The sequence below is a fragment of the Saccopteryx bilineata genome, chromosome 1 (assembly GCF_036850765.1).
Source record: "Saccopteryx bilineata isolate mSacBil1 chromosome 1, mSacBil1_pri_phased_curated, whole genome shotgun sequence".
NCBI lineage: Eukaryota > Metazoa > Chordata > Mammalia > Chiroptera > Emballonuridae > Saccopteryx > Saccopteryx bilineata.
The window spans coordinates 309,657,606-309,680,889 of record NC_089490.1 but is presented as its reverse complement, the minus strand read 5'-3'; the positions used below and the strand labels follow the sequence as shown (position 1 = coordinate 309,680,889).

Below are 23,284 nucleotides of genomic sequence, written 5' to 3'. Positions count from 1 at the left end.
GTGGAGAAGCAGGTGCCCTGGCTAGGAATCAAACTCAGGACTTCCACACACTGGGCTGATGCTCCTCTGCTAAGCCAATGTAGGTATTTTTATTTATTCCTTAACGTTAAAAAAACTTTCAAACTGTGGTATTCCTCAAACCATGGATGCAGGCAAAGTGGTTTGTTACATTCAATGCACAACACCCTTGTGTCCCTCCGTTTATGCTCCCTTCTTGTAGTGTGCTGACATAGGAAGCATTTTCATTGTGGCTTATCCTCTGAGGCTGTTGTAGGGACTGGCCTTGGGAAGTGATGCCCTGAAAGACGAAGGCTGTCTCCTACAGACGATAGTCAGCCTCCTCTGGGTGATTTCCTCTCTTTCAAGAACTGCTCCAGCTCAGTTTAAAGACTTACCTGTACAGTCATACTCTGGATGGTCAGGAGGCATGAGGACATACATGAACGTTCGTACTACTCAAAGGATTGTCGGTAGAAAGAGAGATTCAGGAATTAACCTATGAATCTGTATTTGGTGATTGTCAGTGCTTGCTGCCACCAGTTTCTAGGGCTCACAGAAGCCTCAGTTTCTGTATTTGTAAGAGGAGGATAGCAGCTACTTCATTGGGGTGTTGTGCGAAGTGCTTAGCACAGTATTTGGTGGAGAAAGCATTCATTAAATAGTAGTTGTTAGCATTATGACTAAATCTTCTCAAATTATGTGTCAGATACTGTACTGTACCGTGCCGGCACTTCAAGGTTGTTTCTAGCCGTCAGAGTTAAGCAGTATTATCACCATTTTGTAGGTTGGAAAACAAGGGTTACTTCTCAGAAATTTGCTCAAGGCAGCACAACTGCAGAATAATGGTCCTGATTTCAATCGGTTAATTTGGGCCCCAAAGCCCTTGATTTTTTACTTTTTTAAACTACTTATTTAACCTTAGAAGTAAAATGAACACAACACCCAGTATATTTCCAATGTCAGGTATATATGACAAGGCTGACTGAGAAAGTATCTCCAAGATTTGCACAAGTGTCCATCTCTTATTTCTCTTACTAAATTAAAAGTTCCTTCAAGATTAGCATTATCCTGTTATCTTTATATGAACACGTAGAATAACCAACTGTCTCCAGGGCCTACCACAGTGCTAATGAATTGGTCTGTATGGGTTTGCCTCATTTTCTCTTGTGCAGACTGAGCTTACTGCATACTGGAGTATTGTCAAGGCTGTTTCTCATTCAACAAATAGGAACTATTGGTAGAAGGGGATTTCTTTTTCTGTTAGCATTCAGTATTTCCTAGTTGTACTGACTCCCTTACTCAAAAATTTCCAAGCAGTTCCTCATTGTTCACAATTAAAACCTGAACTCCTTCATTCGTGTTCAAAACTAACTGTGGCCTGGCCATCTTTCTAGCCCATCACTCTCCTGTCCTTGTCTGTCCTGTGTGGCAGCCTCGCTAAAAACCCATATTGCCTGAAATGTACCTTGAATGCTGTTACCTTTGCCTCAAATGCCGTTCTCCTTTATCTTTTATTAAATATTATATTAAATCCTACCCATCCTTCACAGCCCATTTTGAACACCATCCCCCCTGGACAGAAGAGCTGTCTCCTTAGAACTTTTGGCTTTTACCCCCTGTGGCGTTTGTCACAAGCTCATATCTTAATTACCTGTGAATGTGTCTTAGCTTTTCTATTTGACTGCAAGTTCACTCCTTAATACTGATATTAGCAACAGTCTAGTGAGAGACCTATTTATTGTCCATCTTTAGGATGAGATCTAGAAGCTAGTGTGTGGGGAGGAACATTAAGAAGCTGTATACACTGCGTTTAGGCTGGATTCTGTACCACTGGGTTGCTGGGCTCTAACCCCCTGCCGCCTCCTCATTGCATCCTTGGCGCCCAGCATATAAGAGATATGCAAAGGATTGAAGTGAGTTACTGTTTTTTGTACCCCCACTGACATTTAGTACTGTGCCTCTAGGTGCTCAGTGAGTGCTTGATTTAAGACCTGCATATCACATTCCATCATATCAAAGACAATCTGATTATAAGACTAGCACTTTTTTAATATGTCACTAAGAAAGAAAGAAAAGACTTCTCTTAAAAATATGGCACTTGCCTGACCAGTGGTGGCTCAGTGGATAGAGTATTGACCCAGGATGCTGAGGTCCTCTGTTTGAAACCCCGAGGTCACTGGCTTGAACACAGGCTCCTGAGCTTGAGTGTGGGGTCCCTGGCCTGAGCGTGGGATCATCAACATGATCCCAAGGTCGCTGGCTTGAACCCAAGGTCACTGGTTTGAGTAAGGGTTTCCTGACTCAGCTTGAGCTGCCCCCATGCCATGTCAAGGCATAGATGAGAAGCAATCAATGAACAACTAAAGTGATGCAACTATAGTTGATGCTTCTTATCTCTCTCCTTCCTTTCTCCCTCCCTTCCTGTTTTTTTCTCTCTCTCTAAAAATATATATTGTATATATATGGCACAAAGTTATCACTTAACCTATTTTGTACATAGTAAAAGAGCTACTTCAAATTGCCTAGACAGATTTCCTGTTAAAAAAGGAAAATATAAATAAAATTACTAGTAATGCTATAAAAAAAAAGAATTAGTTATTCTTCCAATGACAAAAATTTGCTTTATAAATATCAAATTTACATGTTTATGAATATCAAATTACACTGCTGTATTTCTGTATTCTTAATTTTATCTTTTGTAATCTTTTGGCACTTACTTTGGTAATTAAATTTAACACATGTAGTAGTAATACACTTCTCATAACTCATTTGAAGAGACATCTAAATGAACTTTGTAACCAAGTTTGCAGCTCTGATGCGACTGCCACCTCACAGTGTAGCACTGACTGGAAGATGCATTGATTTTAAGATTTATCTTGATTTCAAAGAAGTTAAAAATGGGAAAATATGTATCTGATAATTGATAACATATCTATGTTTATTCCAAATTTCTTGCTTTAAATACTTTAAAAAATATAGCTTTCCTTTATATTCTATATGGTTTCAATTATCTAGGAATTATTTAATCATTTTCATGGCATTGCTAAGACCTCAGTTCTCTTCTCCACTGTTACACCTTCTGATTATCCATTGCTTGTCAGTCCTTTCACCAAAAAGCAGTAGTTCTGGTGAAACAATTGGTAGGTGATAGACACTAAAAACTAAAATGAAGCTTTGGCCTACTAGGCGTTCTGTTTTTCATGTTCACGTTTTGTACCCTGTAGTTGAGAACTGACGGTATCTTTTTCAACTTAATAGAAATCTGAAAGGTAAATAAATTCTTAACTGCTTTGACTAAGAAAAGGTCCTATAGAACTGCGGTGTTTTATGAATACTTCATACTAAACCATAATTTCCCCTTTCTTACACAGATCCCGGCTGGGCTGCCAAATATGTTTGACAAAGTCTATGGACAAAATGACTGTCCAAGTGCCTGATGCCATGGCCGATGCCAGACAGTCCATCGATGTGAGCAAGAACTCCTAAGACGGAATAAATAGGAATATTTTCACAAACATTTACCTATTTTTATAATTATTATTTCTTAATGTAATTAAATGAGAGCACAGATGAATGGGTTTACTGTTATGACCAGCTTTACTACTTTAACTCACCTTGTATAACTACTGAATTTTGTAGTTTTAAAGTATCCAATCATTATTTTGGTTACATTATAAAAAGCAATTGAGTATTAGGAAATGGTATAATAAAATGTTACATGTTTTACCTTATGTTCGGCAACTTTAGCAAAATGTTTTTACATAAATCCTGTGCCTACTTGCCTGTAAAGTAGGTTTAAAGGTATTACTATCCCGGTTAGATGTGAATGAAGGCAGAGATCTGAAATGGCTCGTCTAGGGCCATACAGTGAATTAGCAACTCTGTACTAGAATCTGCAAATTAGATGTTCAGATTGAAACTGGAGAGTATCCCCATCTTATTTATAATAGTAATTAAGTATGAATATGTATGGAAAAAAACTGTTGCTTCATGAACTGATTAATTTCAAAGAAGTTATAAACTTATAAATAAATATTTCAAAATCTGGATTCAATGAAAAGTGTAAGTGTGAGCACAGGCAATATAATACTGTCAAAGAAGATTGGTCTCAGTTCTTATTAAACGGAAGGAATAAACAAAAAGTTAGATGTCTTTATTCTTTTCTTTCCTAAACAGAGTGGTCTGTCTTTGTAATATATTTATATTTTTATTTAGTGTGAGGAAGGGAGGCAGAGACAGACTCCTGAATGTGCCCAGACTGGGATCCACCTGGCAAACCCACTAGGGGCGATGCTCTGCCCAGCTGAGGCCTTTGCTCCATTGCAACTGGAGCCATTTTTAGTGCCTGAGGCAGAGGCCATGAAGCCATCCTCAGCATCCAGGGCCAGCTTGCTCCAATCGAGCTATGGCTTCAAGAGGGGAGGAGAAGCGAGAGGGGGTGGGGTAGAGAAGCAGATGGGCACTTCTCCTTCGTGCCCTGACTGGGAATTGAACCCAGGACATCCACACACCAGGCTGATGCTCTACTGCTGAGCCAACCAGCCAGGCCCTGTCTTTAAAAAATAATGCTGATCTATAAATCTCTGCCTGTAATGGAATAGAAATCTTATGACTAGGTTTTCTCTGCCCTGAGTTGGTGAAGGAAATGAGCAGGCTTCTGCATGCATAGCCAGATGGCCGTGTGGTCCCCTTCTCCAGGGACAGAGCCACATGGTGTGCCGTGAACTTAGCAGCGTGCAGAGTCCTGGAGTTGAGCAGGAATGGTTGATCACCACAGATGACCAGTTATGCACAGCAAACATTGTGTCTTTATCTTTCCTCTGAGTAAACCGGTAAATGAGAATAAGGAGTATGCCGAATGCTTGGGGAAGCATAATAAAACATCAGCTAGCTTGGACTCATTATGGGGAAGGGCAGAACAAATAAGAGAGAAAGGTGAATGATGAGAATCTTGAGTGAGTGTCAGGTACATCTATGTAGTTTGGTCATTTGCACAAGTACATGTTTGGTGCAGTATTTGACCTACAGCAGCACTGTGTCACATCAGCTGGGAGTACAGAGCTGAACAAGATAAGGATGGCCTCAGGGAGCTCCTTTTTTATTAGGAAAAGATAAAAATTATGTATGTGCAAATAATTTGCTTGAAGTAAATTGACTAATTTGCCAAATAGAATACTTTAAAAGTAATTAATATGTAAAAAGTGATTTGGAAAAATTTAGAGCTTCTAGTGTTCATTTGACATTTTGTTCCTATAGTGTCGTCAATGTGGAGAGCACTGTACTTTAAAGTACTCTAAAATAATTTGTTCTCTTAATTAGCTTCAGTATTTTCTGTGTATTCCTCCGTGGATTACCTAAATTCTCCAGAACATTAATGATGACATTCAGCCTACACACTCTGAAATTTAGATTCTAATTTTCTCAGATTTCAAATTAGAAAAGTTTATCATAATAAACTTTAATTATATTATTTAAATAAAATCCACAGAGTTCTTAATGGAGGGTGTGCCCTAAATTGGTTTCTATAATTTTTTTCAGTTTGAGAAAAAATTCTTCCATGTTTAATGGTGTGTGCATTCAGGAAACTTAGTTATTGCTGCAAAACAAATTACCCCCAACTTAGTGGCTTGAAACAACAATAATCATTTATTGTCTTAGTTTCTGTGGGTCAGGAATTGGAGCCCCATGTGACTGGCAGGCTAGTTGATGCTGGTGTCAGCAGGGTGTCTAGCTGAGGCTGTTGCTGGAGCACACACATGTGACCTCTGTGTGGCCCGGCTTCCTCACTGCTTGGGTTCTAAGAGCCAGCACCATGACGAAGCTTGCATGCCAGCCAGAAGCTGTATCCTTTTAATGACCTAGTCATGGAAGTTACACAGTATCACTTCTGACTTGTCTTTATTAGAAGTGAGGGACTAATCCTGGCCCATAATTTGAAGAGAGGTGTGTCAAAGAAAGAATTCGCATACATGCTTTAAAGCCACTACAGTAACCATTATATTTATATTTAGGTTAACTTATATTATTGGCTTGAAAACTGGCCTTTAACTAAAAGTGTTCTACTTTTTTAGGAAGGGCTAGATTTTACTGTTGTATTGTGTTTTAAAAGATTCTTGTGTTCTTATTATAATGGTTTATTAATTTTATCCTATAACTCCCAATGGTTTTATTAACATCTGATTTAAATCGGAGGGACTAATAGTGGGCTCTTTATTTTTTCTTCTTCATTGATTTGAGAGAGAAGAAGGGTGGGGGGAAGGGAAAGAGAGAAGCATTAACGCATTGTTCCACTTAGTTGTGCATTCATTGACTGCTTCACATAAGGGTCCTGACCAGGCTTGAGCTGGCCCTCCAGATCTAGGTGCTCTGGGATGAGGCTCTTTCCACTGCGCCTCCGAGCAAGGTGGTGGGCTCTCTCTTTCAGTGCTGTGTAATTTTTACATTTCTCCATCATTTTGCCATCAAGAAAGGCATCTTCCTTTGATATAATACTCTATAAATTATTGGCTGCATGCTAATACTTAGTATTGTTTGTAATTTTCATAGATAAAACCAAACTGTAATTACATGAGATTCAGAACTGCTGGATTAGTTTTTTAAGTTAATTGTACTAAGAATTTCCAAAACCTTTGCCTAACTTATATTGTGAAAATATCTAATTTTTGTCTTAAAGGACAGTTTTCCTAATTTTTTCGTAAGTAGTTTATGTGGTTTCTGTAATGGTCTAAATTAGCATTTATTAGAACTATTACATTTCATTTGAAAGATTGTTTTCTAAGGGAAACTTAGATTCATTATAAGTTTTTCCATGTTTTCTTTTTCTTCCTTTTTTTAAAACAACTCTTTTAATTGCTTTTCCTTCCCTTAAACTACCTAAAATATTGTGGTAAGCCACATTTTGTAAAAGGCAAAATATTTAATCTGAATAGAAATCAGAGTATGACATAAAACCACATTTTAGATCAGAATTTAATGGCTTTCCTATAGGATAACTTATCACTCTATAAAATAATAAAAATAGAAATAATGTGTTATATGTGCATTTAAAATATTATGTGAACCCTTATTCTAAGTGTAAACTATCCAGAGACATTCAAACATCATATATAAACTGTTTCCCATTAGAGAAATAGTTATAAATAGAAATAAGATCTTGGTTAAACAGTAAAAAGATTCCTTGAAGGTGTCGACACATTACATGATACCAAGTTACTTTCATCAAGATTTTTTCTGTTTTTAAGTTTCTAGAAACTGAAAAATTAGAAAACCAACTGGAAGGAGGAAAGCGTGATCACTAGCAGACAAATAAACATGACTATAACAGAACAGCAACGGAATTAAAAGATAATCTAAACCCACCACCAGCAGCAATTTAGGAGAGACGTTGACAGTAGAGACTGTTACAGTGTGAGACAGTATTTCTGTAAAAACTGTTAGCAATAAATCATCGAATCAGTGCTTTCTCTCTCTCTGATTTTCATTTGTTTATCTTATTATCTGGATTTATTGTCGTTTAATTTTTAGATTTGATTTGATAATGGTGTTAATAGAATTAAACAAAGCCATTGTGCCTTTCTGGCCCCCTTTTTCTACTAGTCATTTCTGAAACCATTAGCCTTCAGCCTGATCTCCCTCACCCGTCTTCATCACTCCCCCGTCTGTGCCAGTACTGTGCCTCAGACAGCTGTTGTAGCATTCCCCACATGTTATATAAGATCTCATAAAGCACAATTGGCACTACATTTTCTCCCTGGTAAATGAAGCTATTTAAAAGTGAGGAATGGTTGTGTTACAACTTTGTAACAGCAGTCTATCATAGTATTTAGCCCACAATAGGTATACAGTATACAGGGGGTTACAACACAGTTCCGGTCCTACGACAGTGACGTGACCCTAATTTTGGTATAAGTAGAACACACCCTAGCCTAAGTCACTTACCTATCCTAATACAGTTGTCAAATCATAATCTATTCTAGAACATAACGCAACTAAGCCACAGAAAAAGAATACTGCATATTCTTCTACTGAACGCAACCAAACTAGTTTGCCCACGTAGTCTGTAAATATAGTGCTGATGGTGTTTAGCCGAAATGTCTCGATTTTTAAAAGCTTTTATGCGAGTGAGCATCGTAAACTTGAAATGTCATGTGTTGAGACTGTCCTAACCCAAGGACCTCCGTGTATGTGAATTAAAACCTAGAAGCAAGCCCTGGCCAGTTGGCTCAGTGGTAGAGCGTCAGCCTGGTGTGCAGGAGTCCCGGGTTCGATTCCCGGCCAGGGCACACAGGAGAATCGCCCATCTGCTTCTCCACCCTACCCCCTCTCCTTCCTCTCTGTCTCTCTCTTCCCTTCCCGCATCCAAGGCTCCATTGGAGCAAAGTTGGCCCGGGCACTGAGGATAGCTCCATAGCTTCTGCCTCAGGCACTAGAATGGCTCTGGTTGCAGCGGAGCAACACCCCAGGTGAGCAGAGCATCACCCCCTGGTGGGCATGCCAGGTGGATCCCGGTCGGGCACATGCGGGAGTCTGTCTGACTGCCTCCCCATTTCCAACTTCAGAAAAATACAAAAAAACCCAAACAAACAAACAAAAAAACCTAGAAGCATTAGAAATATATTTCTTGCATTTTACTGTGTCAGTTGCCTGTTGTGGGTGAGACTGAGTGAGCTTAGTATAGGACTACATACTGATTTCCCATCCTAACCCCAGCTTGACAGCAGTCAGGATACATTCCTTCACAGGAATGTTTTCTTGAGAGATCAGGTAATTTCCACTATATTAAAAATGACTGTTGCACCTGTCATAATTTAACATAATGTCTTGGATGAAACAGCTTTTGAATGGGTTGAATGCAGGTCCCTCTGTAGGTTGTTGATTCTTGAAATCTGAATGCTGAGGTCCTATGGCTGGTGCATGGACTCCCTCCCCTTGAATCATGGGACACTGTCATGACCACCCCTCCAGATGGGTGCTTCTTCATCTTGGGAATATCTGGCATGTATTTCTGAAAGCCTTCTGCAATTGCTTCTCAGCATAGGGCTTCCTATGGGTCCTGATGATTCCTCAAGGCAGTGAGAAAGGGATAGGTAGTTCACACTATATTTTTCCAAGCCAACAAGCCAAAGGCAGGAATATTGAGACGTTTCTTAGTTTTGTTTTAATGTTCTCTATTTAATAGAGTTTCATTTTGTTTTTTAACTGAAGTCCAAAGACTGAATGAACCTCAGAGGATAGCAGAGCAAGCTCTCTTATGAGAATGGGGAGGAAGGAAGCATGGGATTTATTGTTTGAAGTCCTGTGTACTGTTTAAAATATGATCTAAACTTGGAAATAAAGCAAAATGATTGCTGCAGTTCTCTTCAAAGTTGTACTTAGAGGATTATGCAACTGGGCCACTGCTATTCTAGGTCTGGGCTGTTGGCAACTTCTGTACTGTGGGGCAAATGGAGCCTGCCACCTGTCTTATGTAAATAAAGTTGTGTGGGAACACAACTCTGTTTATTACTTACTGCCTACGGCTGCTTTCATGTTACAACAGCAGAGTTGAGTAGTCACGACGTACCAAAAGCCCTACAACAGCTGAAATACAGAGCGGGGCAAAAGCAAAAGAAGGTTCACAGTTACTATGGAAAAGAATTCAATAAATGATAGAATAAACTGTGGTTTTTGTACTGACAACTGTAAACCTACTTTTGCCACACCTTGTATTTGTTATTTGTCCATACTCGGGAAAGGTTTGGTGGCCCCTGCTCCAGGGGAGGTAACTGACTTAATGCTTAACCTTGAGTAGGACCCAGTTCCTCTAAAGTTAAATGCTAATAGCTCAGAGGAGATTGCAAAAGCACTTCTGTTTGGTAGAGAAGGCAACTCCAAAAGTTCCAATTTTCTTGCCTTGCAAGGCATTCTCCAGGTTTGTATGTATTTATAGTCCTATATAGCATTCTTTTTTTCCCACTGTATGTATCACATTCTCAAATTCTTCTTTGAATCAACTTTGTCTTTTTGCTCATCTCCTTGTTAACGATTAAATCTTTAACATGTTATCACTATAGTTTGTATGAGGCTCCTTTTGAATTTATGGAAACTTATACAGTGACCAGTCGTGGCCTGGCTATGTGTCCTCATTTATGTTCCAGCTTGTGGTATCAGTCCTGCTCAGCCTCGGGTTACTTATCTGTTAAGTGTAGGTAATTATACCCACATCTCAGCCAGACTACTGTCACCCATAAAGAAATATCCACTGGAAAAAAAAATTGTTATTATTTACATTAAAAGATGATGTATGTAAACACTTTTGTTAACTGTGGAGCACTATGTTATTGTAGATTGTTGCTTCTTGACATGTGAATAGCAAGCTGAGACTTGATTCCTTAACTTTTACATTTGGAAGAGTTATTTTGAAAAGCAAATGTATAAAGGGATTAATTTTAAGTCTAACCACCCATCTGATGAAGGCACTAAAAATGGAAGTGCTTTGTTACCATCTTTTATATTAGGGGAATATTCCATTGATAACTACATATATCACATCCTCAAGGAGTAATTAATTAAAATTTTCTCGGTTATAATAACTACAAAAGGAAGCTACTATCAGAATACAGCTGCGTATGTGGGTGGGAAGTAACTCATGGCCTTTCCATTGAAAGGAAAGGAAGGGGTGCTACTTCCAGTGAAATGAAAACAAAGGCAAGTACCTGTTGCTGAAATAGAAATATGTATAAATAGCTGACTTTCCAAAGCAACATCAGTTCTTGTAAACTGCACAATTCCTCCCAAACGAATTGCTGTATAGAGACCTGCGTTGAAAGGGATAATTACCAATGATCAGCTTACTCCCCACTCACCATATTAAGGCATACACAGGAGTTTATATTTTTTTTGATCAAGCTCAGAAAAATGTTTTACACATTTCCTGACAACCCAATTTAAGTTTTTTAAAGTACAATCATTGGATACATCTTGCATGATAGATAAACCATTCTTGAAGTAGAAGCTAAAACACTTTGGAGAAAGTTTTAATAATTCCAGAAGGATTCCATGTAATGTGTTATGGGGTGGTGCGTGCTCTGGCCGTCCGGTTTTGAGCTGTGCGCTGTATGACCTAGTGAGATTGGCAGGAAGACCTCATGTATACAGTGATTTCCAGTGATATGGTCGACCTAAGGTCAGGTTTGAACTGACAGCTCCTGTGCCATTTTTTAAGAAGTCCAGTGTCTTATTCATTATATCCCAAATGCCTCAAGGATTATCTGGTACTTAATAGATGGTTAATCAATATTCTTTGAATTCGTTAAGTGAAGCTCCTATGAAGAGACCGCCTTTCTTTGCCTACCATGCCCTGAAAGCTTTTGGGGGCCCAGGAGGAGAAAATCTCAGGTTAGAGTTTTGGATTATTTAAATAAGTGTAATTATGTTAAATGAATCTGCTAAACCAAACAAAAACAGAAAGGTTATATACCAACAACAGCTTCTAAGGTTAAATCGGGTTATAACTCTTATCAGGATGACAAGAAGACAAACTTTCAAGTTTTTTTTAAATTTTTATTATGTTTGCCAGGCAGTTGAACTTTTCAGGAAGACCAAATGATTACTTCTTTTAAGAACGTGGTCGGAATTTATGAAACTGAAAGTGTTCATGTATGCCGCGGGGGAGTGGGCATACTTTGGCCTGACACCCACCTCTACCAGCCTTTTTCTACTTGTGCGTCCTAGGGTGCACTGCCAAGTGATTACATCTTCTTTTATTGTAGAGGACAAAAAGAGAATGTCTCCAGAAAGCTGACTTTCCTGGGTTTTTTCTTTCTCCATCAGGGATTAAAATGTTCATCTCACTGTTGCACCCGTTCTCAGCCAACCTCCTAGTTGCCTTTGTGCAGTAAGTGTGCAGTCTTGGAGATCTTCCATAGCCCTAGTGAAATCCCATCCTTTGGGGGTCAGAGACTCATCTTGATATGGTTAATGTGCACATTTCAGAAGATCCATCATCAAGCTTAGAACTCAAGCCAAGGGGCAGGATAACAGAACTTATCACAGGGCATTAGGTTATGAAACCACCGATTGGCACTTGTGTCTCCAGTATTACACAACTTTTTTTATGCCATCAGCCTAGTTTTATGGACTGACTACAGCCTTCCAAACCAAAAGTTATTTGGAGAGAGAGCAAAGGAAAAACTAAACAGGAAATAAGTAAGCCAACAACAGTCATCACCTAATGCAACTGCACAGAAAAGTTGAAAATATTTTAAGTGTTTTCAAAATGTTTGTAGATATCAAAGAGCCAAACCATCTGGGTGAAACATTCTATTAGTCTTACTTTTTTTTTAGGGGCATTAATTTTGAACTGGAAAAGCTCATCCCTGCCCAAGTTAACATACTTTGTACTTAACACCTCATTGAGAACTCCCAAGCACGTTAAGTTTTAATTAGTAGCAACACTTAGAAGTGCATGGCTATTAGTATTTTTCTTTTAAATATCTGAGAGATTTGAAAAGAAGAGGAATCCCTCCTTATCCCTTGGCACTCATAAGTCTTGCCAAGATACTAATTCTATTCTAGCTCCTCCTCTATCCCACTACTCCCCTTTTGTGACTTTCCTTTTTTTTTTTGTATTTTTTCGAAGTGAGAAGCAGTGGGGGGGGGAGGCGCAGGTAGGCAGATAGACAGATTCCACATGTGCCCAACTGGGATCCACCCAGCATGCCTATTAGGGGGGATGCTCCTTGGCAATCAGAGCCATTCTAGCGCCCTAGGCGAAGCCATGGAGCCATCCTCAGCACCCGGGCCAACTTTGCTCCAATGAAGCCTTGGCTATGGGAGGGGAAGAGACAGAAAGAAAGGGGGGGGCGTAGAGAAGTAGATAGGTGCTTCTGTGTGCCCTGGCCAGGAATAGAACCTGGACTTCCACACGCCGGGCTGACACTCTCGTGTCTTTCCTTTTTGTATTGACCCTGCTCCTTCAAGCCCTCTGATTTGATCCTCTAGGTGGTCCACCTACCCCCACTCCTCACCTGATCTCACCCTTGTCTCTCTCCTCCTCTCTGTGTAATGTAGTGCCTATTATGTCTTCCTTTTCCAAGGTATCTTCCCTCTCCAATGAAATACTAGCACCAAGTAATTAGCAGTAGAGAACTTACTGATAGGACTTACTAGGACTTAATTTTTCAATTTGATCACTTGATAAACCCACACTGGAGATGAGGGGCTATGATAAGGAGGAGACAGCCAGGATATCTGACTCTGAAGACTCAGGAGTCATCTGGGAGGTCCCATGGTGGGACTGGCAGATGAGAGCATGCCCCATCTGGGAGGACGAGGAGCACAGAGGGGTGGCATCTGTCAACATGTTATTCCAGCCAGTTGCCCAATAGGAAGGCAGGCCAGTATTTTTAGATACTTTTTTTTCAAGAGAAGTTAGGATCCAAATTTTTCTGTGAAATATGATTGTTACATGTTTGCGTGGGTTTTAAGTCTGTTTAGTTTGTTGGTAATATGTGGGGTGAATAAAAGAGCCAAGGGGAGATACAGTGGGCTGCCACCTGGTCTAGTGAATCCCTGAGAAGTGGGCCAGTCAAATCCTAGTTGTTAGGACTTTCATTATGCTCAGAAGCCTCTGAAATGTCAATCTGGGTCTCTTTTAGTGAATTTGATTTATAAGGAACTTCAAAATTAATTTACCTGCTAACAGATTCTCTGGTCTTAAGAGATTGGCCGGATACAGGGTGACCATGGATTGGAGTAGATCAGAGGGCCCATCTAGGCTATCTGTCTGATTCTAAGGTGGCCTCTAGGCCACACGGATTTCTGACAGGTCTGTATTCTCTCTGGTCACCATGTAAAAAGGACTAGGTGTGTCAACCAAGATTTCATGAAGTCTTGCTTTAATGGACTTAAGAAACCTTTAGCAAGCCTGGATTAAAAATATCCTCCATTAGCGTGGTCAATTTAAAAACAAAGTAGATCATTTCACATTCCCCAAGTCCAATCTATTTCATATCATGTCAGGGACCGTGAACCTTATAAGTGATGTTCTAGTAACATAGAATGCCTGCAGTTCCCAGCACACATTGGGCGGTTTCGTGACTGCTTTTGCGTAGACTGGTCCCTGGAGCACCTCTTGCTCCTTCTGGGCTTGGCTAGCTCTTGATGCCCTGGGAAGTCTTCTCTGAACTCCCAGCTGCTGCTAAATGTTCCTTTTCTAGGCCCTGCAAGATACAGTTTCACTTTAGCATTTACCATAGTAGTGTGTATGGAGATTGGCTATTGGTGTTTGTCTCTGCCACTAAATTGTAAGCACATCCTGTGTGTCACACTGGCCAGAGCATGGTGCCTGGCACACACTGATACGTCAATAGATGCTTGTACTAAAATGTTGGAAATCAGGGACTAGGTACTTCATGCTAAGGGGACAGGCCATGTGAACACTAAAAAAAAAAAAAAAAAATGTAACTGTATAGAGTCCTAAATATCCCAAACTCAGGAAAGAGTTATAGTATGGACAAAGAAGCCCCAGTAATTATTTGTCCCTGGTTTGGGCTTTTTTTTTTTTGTCTTAGAGCCCTTTAATTGTGTTTCATAGTTACAGCTAAGTTTTTATTTTCTTGTTTTTTGTTTGTTTTGTTTTGTAAGGGCACAGACTTCTGATCTAATATGATATGTGTGACCATGGAAGAAGAAGTAAGGGAGATGGAAGATAATACTTATTTATTCATTTATTGACTACCAACTAGGTGCTGGGGTTCAGCAAGGACTAAACAGTGCAAGGAAAGCCCTGTCCTTACAGCCTACTCTCCGGCGAGGGCAACGGGAATACAGGACATAGGGCATGCGAAGTGGTGAGGAGGGCTCTGGGGAGCATTGCAGCAGCGGTGGCGGCGGGGAAGAGGGCAGAGCTGCGATCATAAACACGGTGGTCTCTGCCGTGGCCAGACCTTCGGGGAAGATAGGGCCAAGGGAGCAGGCGGGGGCCGGGGGTCCCAGAGGGGGTCCCGGAGGTCAATGGATGGGGAAGGAACTTCCAGAGGTGCAGATCCTGTAGGCCACAGCAAGGAAGGCTTCGGCTTGACTCTCGTGGGATGGAAGGTTCTGGAAGGTTTTGAGAAAGGCGTAGTGATGCTCTGACTTATCATACGCACAGCTTTCTGTGTGAGGGGTTCACATAAACGACCTCATTTCTTCTTGTAAAGTACCCTACAAGGTGTGCGATGTTATTATTTTGCAGATGGGGAGGGACTACACGATCCTCTCCAGGGTCAAATAATACGGTAAGTGGGGAGCCAGGGAGATAAACTCTGTGCGCCTGGCTTCTTCCTCTGTAAAACAGGCATGATACCTGTAAACCCTACATAATTATTGTGAAAATCAAATAGTTAAAAAGGGCAGAGCAAAATTCTTGAAGAACTTAAATGTTAATTTTCTTTGTCACAGGGTCACACAATAACGAAGTCAACACTAGATAGAACACCTCCGCCTTCAGAGAGCCTAAACTAGGCACGTCCATGCACTTCATAGGTTTGGGTTTCTGTCTCTCTTCCTTGCCCTCTGCTACCTTTCGGTTCAGTTTCCTTATGTATACATTAAACCTGCTGGACTGCTCTGTAAGGCAATTTCCAGTTAAAAGTTCTATATTGGCTCTACATTGCCCCAGAGACCTCGATCCTGCCCCAGAGACCTCGATCCTGCCCCCTGCACACCCAGCGGAGGGTTATGCGCTCTGGGGGAGCATCGTCAATTCCCTACCGGTGATTTGAGAGGTGTGATGAGAACCCTCAGGTTAAGCGTCAATTCCATGACCAAGTCTGTGGCAGTGGTCTTGCCAAAGGGCCATGGCTAAGTGTCCCAAGGACGATCTTAGAGTTTCTGAAAATGAATGCAAAAGACAAAATGTCACTGCTTCCCGAGCAATGCTGGAGTGATGCTGCCTCTCCTCGATCATCTTTATTACTTTATAATTACCTTCTGACCTTTACTGACTCTGACAGTTGTGGGTCTTTAAAAAAGGGATTCAAGAATATTACCACTATGCAGTTGCCTAGAAACAGGGCCTAAAATACATCTGGCTTTAATAAAAGAGCTAAAATGAGTTTTCATTTTTTTGGCATTGTCTCTCTCTTTTCTCTCCTTTCTCCTCCCCCACCTTTCCCTTTGTGTCAACCATGAATTACAATAGAATTTCTCACTAATCCTTTCTGAACACTTTGAAGCTGAGATAATGAACATTGAGAGCAGTTTTTTTTTTTTTAACATGGGAAGCTTTAGCGACACTAAATTGGTCTTATGAAACCTAATCCCTCGCCCACTTATATGAAGCATGTATAGAATCTCTGTTGTCAAATCGCTCTCTGAGCTGGCGCTCCTGAGAGTGCTAGAAGAAAGAGATGTCTCTTCATCAAGGTGTGTTATACCACAGTTCGCCAAATAGCCACACTTCCTAACCCACAAAAATGTCTATTTACCACCCTAAGCCCTCTTCCAGGATTCTGCCTGTCTCTTCCCTCCACCTTTTCTATCAGTGTAGTGTTCAGTCTGTCTGTACCTACCCAGTGCAGGTTGCAAACACAAGCTCTCATAACCTAATAAAAAAGGGGGAAAAACAGTGAGAAGATAAGCAGAATGTATCGCATTTCTTTCGTGTCTGCTGTTTGATCTCTGCCTGTGGAAATACACTAATTTGCAGTGATGCCTCTGGCGGTAAAGGTCACACACTGTCTTATTTGTTCATGAGTCCAGAAGTCCAAAGGTTGCACCAGCATACCAACCCCTATGACTATTCAGACACATTGTGGAGGGTCAAGGACTCAGTTCTGCAAGGGGAGGTATAGGATACTCATGTTCCAATAAGAATTGGCCTGGAAGTAAGTCCCATAGCCCGGCATCAACTCCAGGCTCTTTCCAAACCTGGCTGATCATAACAACCACCTGACAAATTGTTAAAACAAGTCATTCAAAGCCTCACCCTGAAGACTGACTCAGCAGGCCTGGTATGAACTTGGAAAGCGGCATTTGATAGGCACCCTGGGTGATTCTTATTAGGCAAGTTTAGCAAACACACAAACCAACAGGGAAAGGTCCAGGAGCCTTAGAGCTGAAGAAAAAGCTTCCTGTGACCTTGACTCTTTCGAACTCTACTTTTTCTTGCTCACACTTTTGGCTGAGACATAACAACCATTCATACCACCCTGTTGCAGACCCCAGGCCTTTGCATGTGGCTCTGCACAGGACCCTGCGTCTGTATACCCTCCTCACCAGGCTTTCTGTGCTATAGGATTTAATTCAGGTATTGCTTTCCTGTGTTTGTGGAGGGCCCTGCTCTTGCTTCTAACTAATAAAGGGGTGGCACCTATTCAAATTTATTACCGTTCCTGGTTGCTTTACTTCGCTTATACCTCAGACTCCTCAGCTTGAATGCAAGGGAACTTGCATGTTTTACATTTGTGTATGCTCCATGCCAAAGTCCTGCAGCAGGACCTGGCACAACATAGGTGCTCTCTGACTTGATTAACCACTGTCTGCAAATCCTAGACTGAACTCTCGAGAGCTGCGCGCGTCCTTCCTCTCTGCAACCTCTAGCACCTCATTCAGTGTCAGTTTTGAAAGTAACAGAGGAGCCACGGGGGGCGGGGGAGAACTGTGGACGCTGGAAGAGGGTAAAGGAAAGGGAGACACAGGGAGGAGAATGCTGGGAAAGCCGCTGTGGTGTCGGGGGTGAGGAAAGTATTGAGAAGGAAATAAGCGCTGATTGTTTCTAAACAACTTCATTTTCGTTGGTAGTTCCCAAAGACAGCTCAGGAGGCACCAGGGCCATCTCCATTCTCCACCCTTCCCGCAGGGCTCTGCACACAACCGAACCCAGTACTGATGTATGTACGGCATCGCGGGTAGGAGAGTGGGTTCCAGAGCCAGCGTGCCAGGGCCCCGTGTCTGCTTCTACCACCCTGACCTTCTCCTTGGGCAGAATGCTCAAATATTCTATGCCTTCCATCTCCTCATTTATAAAATGTCTATACTAATAGTCCTTCATCACAGGGTGGTTGTAATAATTAAATATGGTATTTCACACTAAGTACATGAAACGGGGTGGCGCTTCGGGATCTGTTGTAGTGCATGCTAGGCACGGGTACAGTGTCCATTGAATAGGGGAGTGGCCAAGAGCGCCGGCTTTTGGAATAAGGTGTAGTTTAGCGACCTAGCTCTATGGCTTCCTAGAATTGTGACCTCATGCAAATTACTTCTCTGAGCTTTAAGTATAAAGTCGGGAAAATGCTGAGGACTTTGCTTCCATTAGCTTGTATGAGTCACAGACCCATTCTATTAGAAGCTTACCCTCATATACCCATCACCCAATTTCAACAAGTATCAACTCCTAGTGATCACTGTTTTACTATAACACTCCCGCAATCCCACCCGCCCACTGGGTTATCTTAAAGCAAGCCCCAGAGAATTTTGCTTCACCTGTCAATATATTTTAAAGCACTTTGGTGGCTTCACCACATCTGGATTTATTCTAATCTGAGTAAACAATCTGGGTTCAGGACAGGAAACACAGTCCAGCACTTCGCCTCTTATTGCCATTCTTGCCTTTCAACTTTGGAAGCATCCTTTTCAGCCCATTGATGAGTGATACCCTTCAGGCTGCAGGTGGCACTGGAGTTAGAAAGAGAACGAGGCTAAGTACCCTGCTTGCCAACTGAGAAGGCCGTCAGCAGACTGGGAATGTAACAGGAAAAAATGATCTCTTTTGCCTTGGCCTTGTACAGGTCAACTGGATAGGAGTGCCTGCGGCGACAGTTCCAGGCCACAGCCAAGCCAGAGTCTCCTGTAGAAACCTCCTGCCCCCAGAATTAAAACTCTGTCCACACACTGCATTGCTACAGGTGCCTAGAAGCAACCAGGAAGCTCTTTTGGGGATGGTTCTGAGGCCAGAGAGACCTGTTAGAGCTGGTTCCCTTTAAGTAAGGTGACCAATCGTTCTCCTTTAGGGAGGACAGTCCTTCTTTTGTAAGTTCCGTCCTCCCTCAAAAAGTGTCCTCCTACATGTCCTCCTTTTTGATATTGGAAGACTAATCTGTAAATGTCCATAATCAGTCAATGCAGAGTTGATCCATTGCGTATGATGTGACGTATTTGTATTTGACATGCCGATTCGTCAAGGATCAGTACAGTGCGGAGAGATGCGATTATGAGACGCATGCGCTCTGCACGAGAGACCTTGAGAGAGCTTGTGATACACTGAGCGTGCAAATGGCTTTGTGTACTTCCTACTGAAACACAACACGGCACATACGACATTGTAGACTCACAATTTTTTCTTTCTCAGTGAATATTCAATCATAGACAGGTAAGCACAATTCATGTTTTAGCAATTCATTATCTATTTAATAATTTTCAAATATATATAATTTTATTTACAAGTATTTTCCCAAAATTCAAGTTTTAAAGTGGAAATCTAACCTCAAACCATATCTATTCATAACACATTTTGATTAAACAGTTGCATAAAACAGATGTTTTTTTAATTAAAAAGTAATAAATACACCCAAATATCACTCCAAATTAATGGTTTTGTTTGATATTTAGTTCTGTTAATTTAGCTTCTGGAAAATTCACCTACCATGATGTAATGTTTTCAGTTCCTAATGTGTTTGCATCATTCATGTAGCTCTATATTTTATTTTTAATTTTTAATTTCATTTAAAGGATGAAAAATAAAAAAAAGAAAATGCCATTTCAATGATAAATTGAAAAAGGAATTTCCATTCCTCATATCAAAGAAAGATACCATTGTTTTCAGCAATATTTGCAGTGGAGAATTTTATATTGCAGTTGGGGGCAGAGCAACGATACCGAAACACTTGACCACCAACAAACATAAACAATCATTAGATGCATCAGCTTCCAGTTGTAAAGTAACAAGGTTTCTTAAAACTTCAAATTATTCTGAAGATGAAAAATAGTTGGCTGCAATGGAGGGAACATTTGTATTTCATACCATAATTCACAATCAAAGTTTTCATAGTATGGATTGTACAACTAAGTTATTGAAAAAGTTTCACAGTGCAAAATTTTCATGTGCCAGGACAAAATGCGAGGCTATTTTGAAATCAGTATTTAAAAATTATTGTGACAAAATACTTACAGAGGACTTGGAAACTGTAGCATTTGTAATGATTTTATCTGATGCATCAAATCATAATGAAATTAAATTGTATCCAATAATAGTAAGATATTTTAATGTTACCAATGGCATTCAAGTAAAAATTTAAATTTAGAATCCATTGAGAGCAAAACTTCTGAAATTTTGTCAAACCATCTCTACAGAGTAATAAATGAAAACAATTTGAAATCCATAGTTGTTGCACTAACGGCTGATAATACAAATACAAATTTTGGTGGGTGAAGACGCAAAGGGATGAATAATGTGTATGTAAAATTAAAAGAGTTACTCCAAAAGAAGATATTAGGAATAGGTTGTAATGCACATATTTTGTCAAATGCAATCAACACAGCATCGTGTGCCATGCCAATTGATGTAGAAGTAATAATAACTACAATTTATTTGCATTTTAGTCATTTTACTGTTCATGTTGCTACTTTAAAACAATTTTGTGAAGAAGCAAATGTTGAATACAAAAAACTTTTAGGATATTCAAAAGTTAGATGGCTTGCTCTAACACCTGCGATAGAGTGTGTTCTACAATTATTTGAGCCTCTCTGTTCATATTTTTTGTTTAGACAAATGTGCTAAAACCCTGGAATCATTTTCAATAATAAAATATCTGAGATATTAATGTTTTTTGTACATAATCAAGCACCTATTTTTCACAAAACGATTCAAAAGATTGAAGGTGAACACATTTCATCTATGGAAGTTAGTCTTATTTTGAATGACTTTATCCTTCAATATAAATCTGGTTTTGAAGGAAAATTTCTTCCTTTAATTACAAAAAGAAAATTGTCAGACTTAGAGGAATCAAATCTGGGCATAACAGAAAAGTTTATCAAAGAAGTTTAGAATTTTTTACCACACATGTTTTCAATATATCGAAGAGTGGTCTGAAACAAACATAACAGGAAATAACAGTTTTCAATGGGTTTTTTTTACTTCATCGCAAGTATATTGGAAAGATATTAAATCTTGTCTTGAGTTTTTATCTAAAGAAATGCCAGACATCAAAATAGACGACAATGGTCTCTTTGAAGATATTAGAAGACTGAATGTATATTTAAATTCTGAAAAATTAATACAATGGGAAAATGAACATGTTGAAATTGATAAAAACTGGGCGGAAATATTCATCCATTTCAAAAAGGAACATATTCCATGTGAAAATTTATTTAATCTTGTTCAATTTACATTGTGCTAGCCTGAAACTAATACAGCAATTAAGAGTTTTTTCAATTGCTAAAGATTTTTGACAAGTGAGAAACTGAGACTGAATGTTGATACTCTAGCTGCAGCACTTGCTGTAAAATTCAATATGAAGGATATTTCTTGTTCAGATATTTCCAATATATTGTTACAAGATGATATATAAACAAAAAATATTCATTCAATGGAAAAGTACTCATTTAGATAACATTATCTAAATGAGTACTTTTTTTCTTACAATTATTATTAAATATTAATAGGCATGTAAGCATAATTATAAATTAAATATTACAAATGTTTTATTATGCATTTATCATATTATACTGCATTATTGTTGCAATAAATAAAATGTATCTTTTATTTATGATAATGTTTTCTTCAATTTGTTTTTGTCCTTTTCATTGTAAAATTGTTGATCAAATAAGTTTGTAAATATGATATATATGTTTGCTCACTTATAGTTTGCATTGGGTGTGGGGGACAGGCTGTAAGCAGGCAGGGTCGATATAGCCTAAGGCTTAGTTTTAAGAATAAGCCTTTCCCACCCTAAGTGACTTTGTATCAGAGACTTCTTTGTTTGTATAATATATCGGATTAAAGGTTTTGATTTCTACACTATAAAATGGGGCAGAGGAGCCCATGCTGGAGGAGAGCAAAGAAAGGAGAGTAGAGAAAGGCCACGTGGAGGAGAGGAGAAGCAGCCAAGATGGCAGAGTGCTGAAGGAGAAGCCAGTTTGTACAGAGTTTGTGCAGAGAGAAGGTGTAAAGCCAGCAGCCGTGACCACCATCACAGCTGCCTGGCCCATGCAGATTTACATTTGATTCGGACAGACAGTAATGAAACAACAAAGCCAAGAACTGGTGGGCCATCATCTTTATCCTAGCTTGCACCCGGCGGGCAAGAAATACACCCAATGGGAAAACACTTCCCTTTCCATTCAGGGATCCCAAAGCCACTGACTTATCTGAATTTCCTAGAATCAAAGATTTCTACCTCACCAGCCTTATTCACCTCTGTTCTTCATCTCCTTCTCTTTGCACAAACTCTGCACAAACTGGCTTCTCCTTCAGCACTTCACCATCTTGGCTGCTTCTCCTCTCCTCCACGTGGCCTTTCTCTGCTCTCCTGTATGCTAATCTCAGAAACTGAGAACGAGCAAGCTCCCGGTCTACCCCACTTTATAGTGTAGAAATCAAAACCTTTAATCCAATATACAAACAAAGAAGTCTCTGATACAAAGTCATTTATCTGAAGCAGGGGTCCCCAAACTTTTTACACAGGGGGCCAGTTCACTGTCCCTCAGACCGTTGGAGGGCCGGACTATAAAAAAACTATGAACAAACCCCTATGCACACTGCATACATCTTATTTTAAAGTAAAAAAACAAAATGGGAACAAATACAATATTTAAAATAAGAACAAGTAAATTTAAATCAACAAACTGACCAGTATTTCAATGGGAACTATGGGCCTGATTTTGGCTAATGAGATGGTCAATGTCCGGTTCCATATTTGTCACTGCTAGCCGTAACAAGTGATATGATGCGCTTCCGGAGCCATGAATCGTGCATCCCACGTCACTGGAAGTAGTACTGTACATGAGCAATGCCACCTTTTGCGGCACCACCACATACAGTACTCCTCTCACTGACCACCAATGAAAAAGGTGCCCCTTCCGGAAGTGTGGCAGGGCTGGATAAATGGCCTCAGGGGGCCGCATGCAGCCTGTGGGCTGTAGTTTGGGGACCCCTGATCTGAAGCATAATGGGATTCCTCATGAGAGTGCACCACCCCAGGGTGGGAAAGGCTTAGTCTTAAAACTAAGCCTTAGGCTATAATGACCCTGCCTACTTACAGCCTGTCCCCCACACCCAATACAAACTATAAGCGAGCGAACATATACATCATATTTGCGAACT

At 40.1% G+C, this 23,284-nt stretch overlaps 1 protein-coding gene across 1 annotated transcript in view; it reads left to right on the top strand.

Moving 5' to 3' along the window:
* Window positions 1-4,142, top strand: part of FDX1 (ferredoxin 1) — a 35,460-nt gene extending 31,318 nt beyond the window's left edge. The window contains exon 4 of the mRNA XM_066247207.1: window positions 3,372-4,142. Coding sequence (XP_066103304.1) covers window positions 3,372-3,486 — 115 coding nt within the window. The 3' untranslated portion in view covers window positions 3,487-4,142. The remainder of the gene's footprint in view (window positions 1-3,371) is intronic.
* The last annotated feature ends 19,142 nt before the right edge of the window (window positions 4,143-23,284 follow it).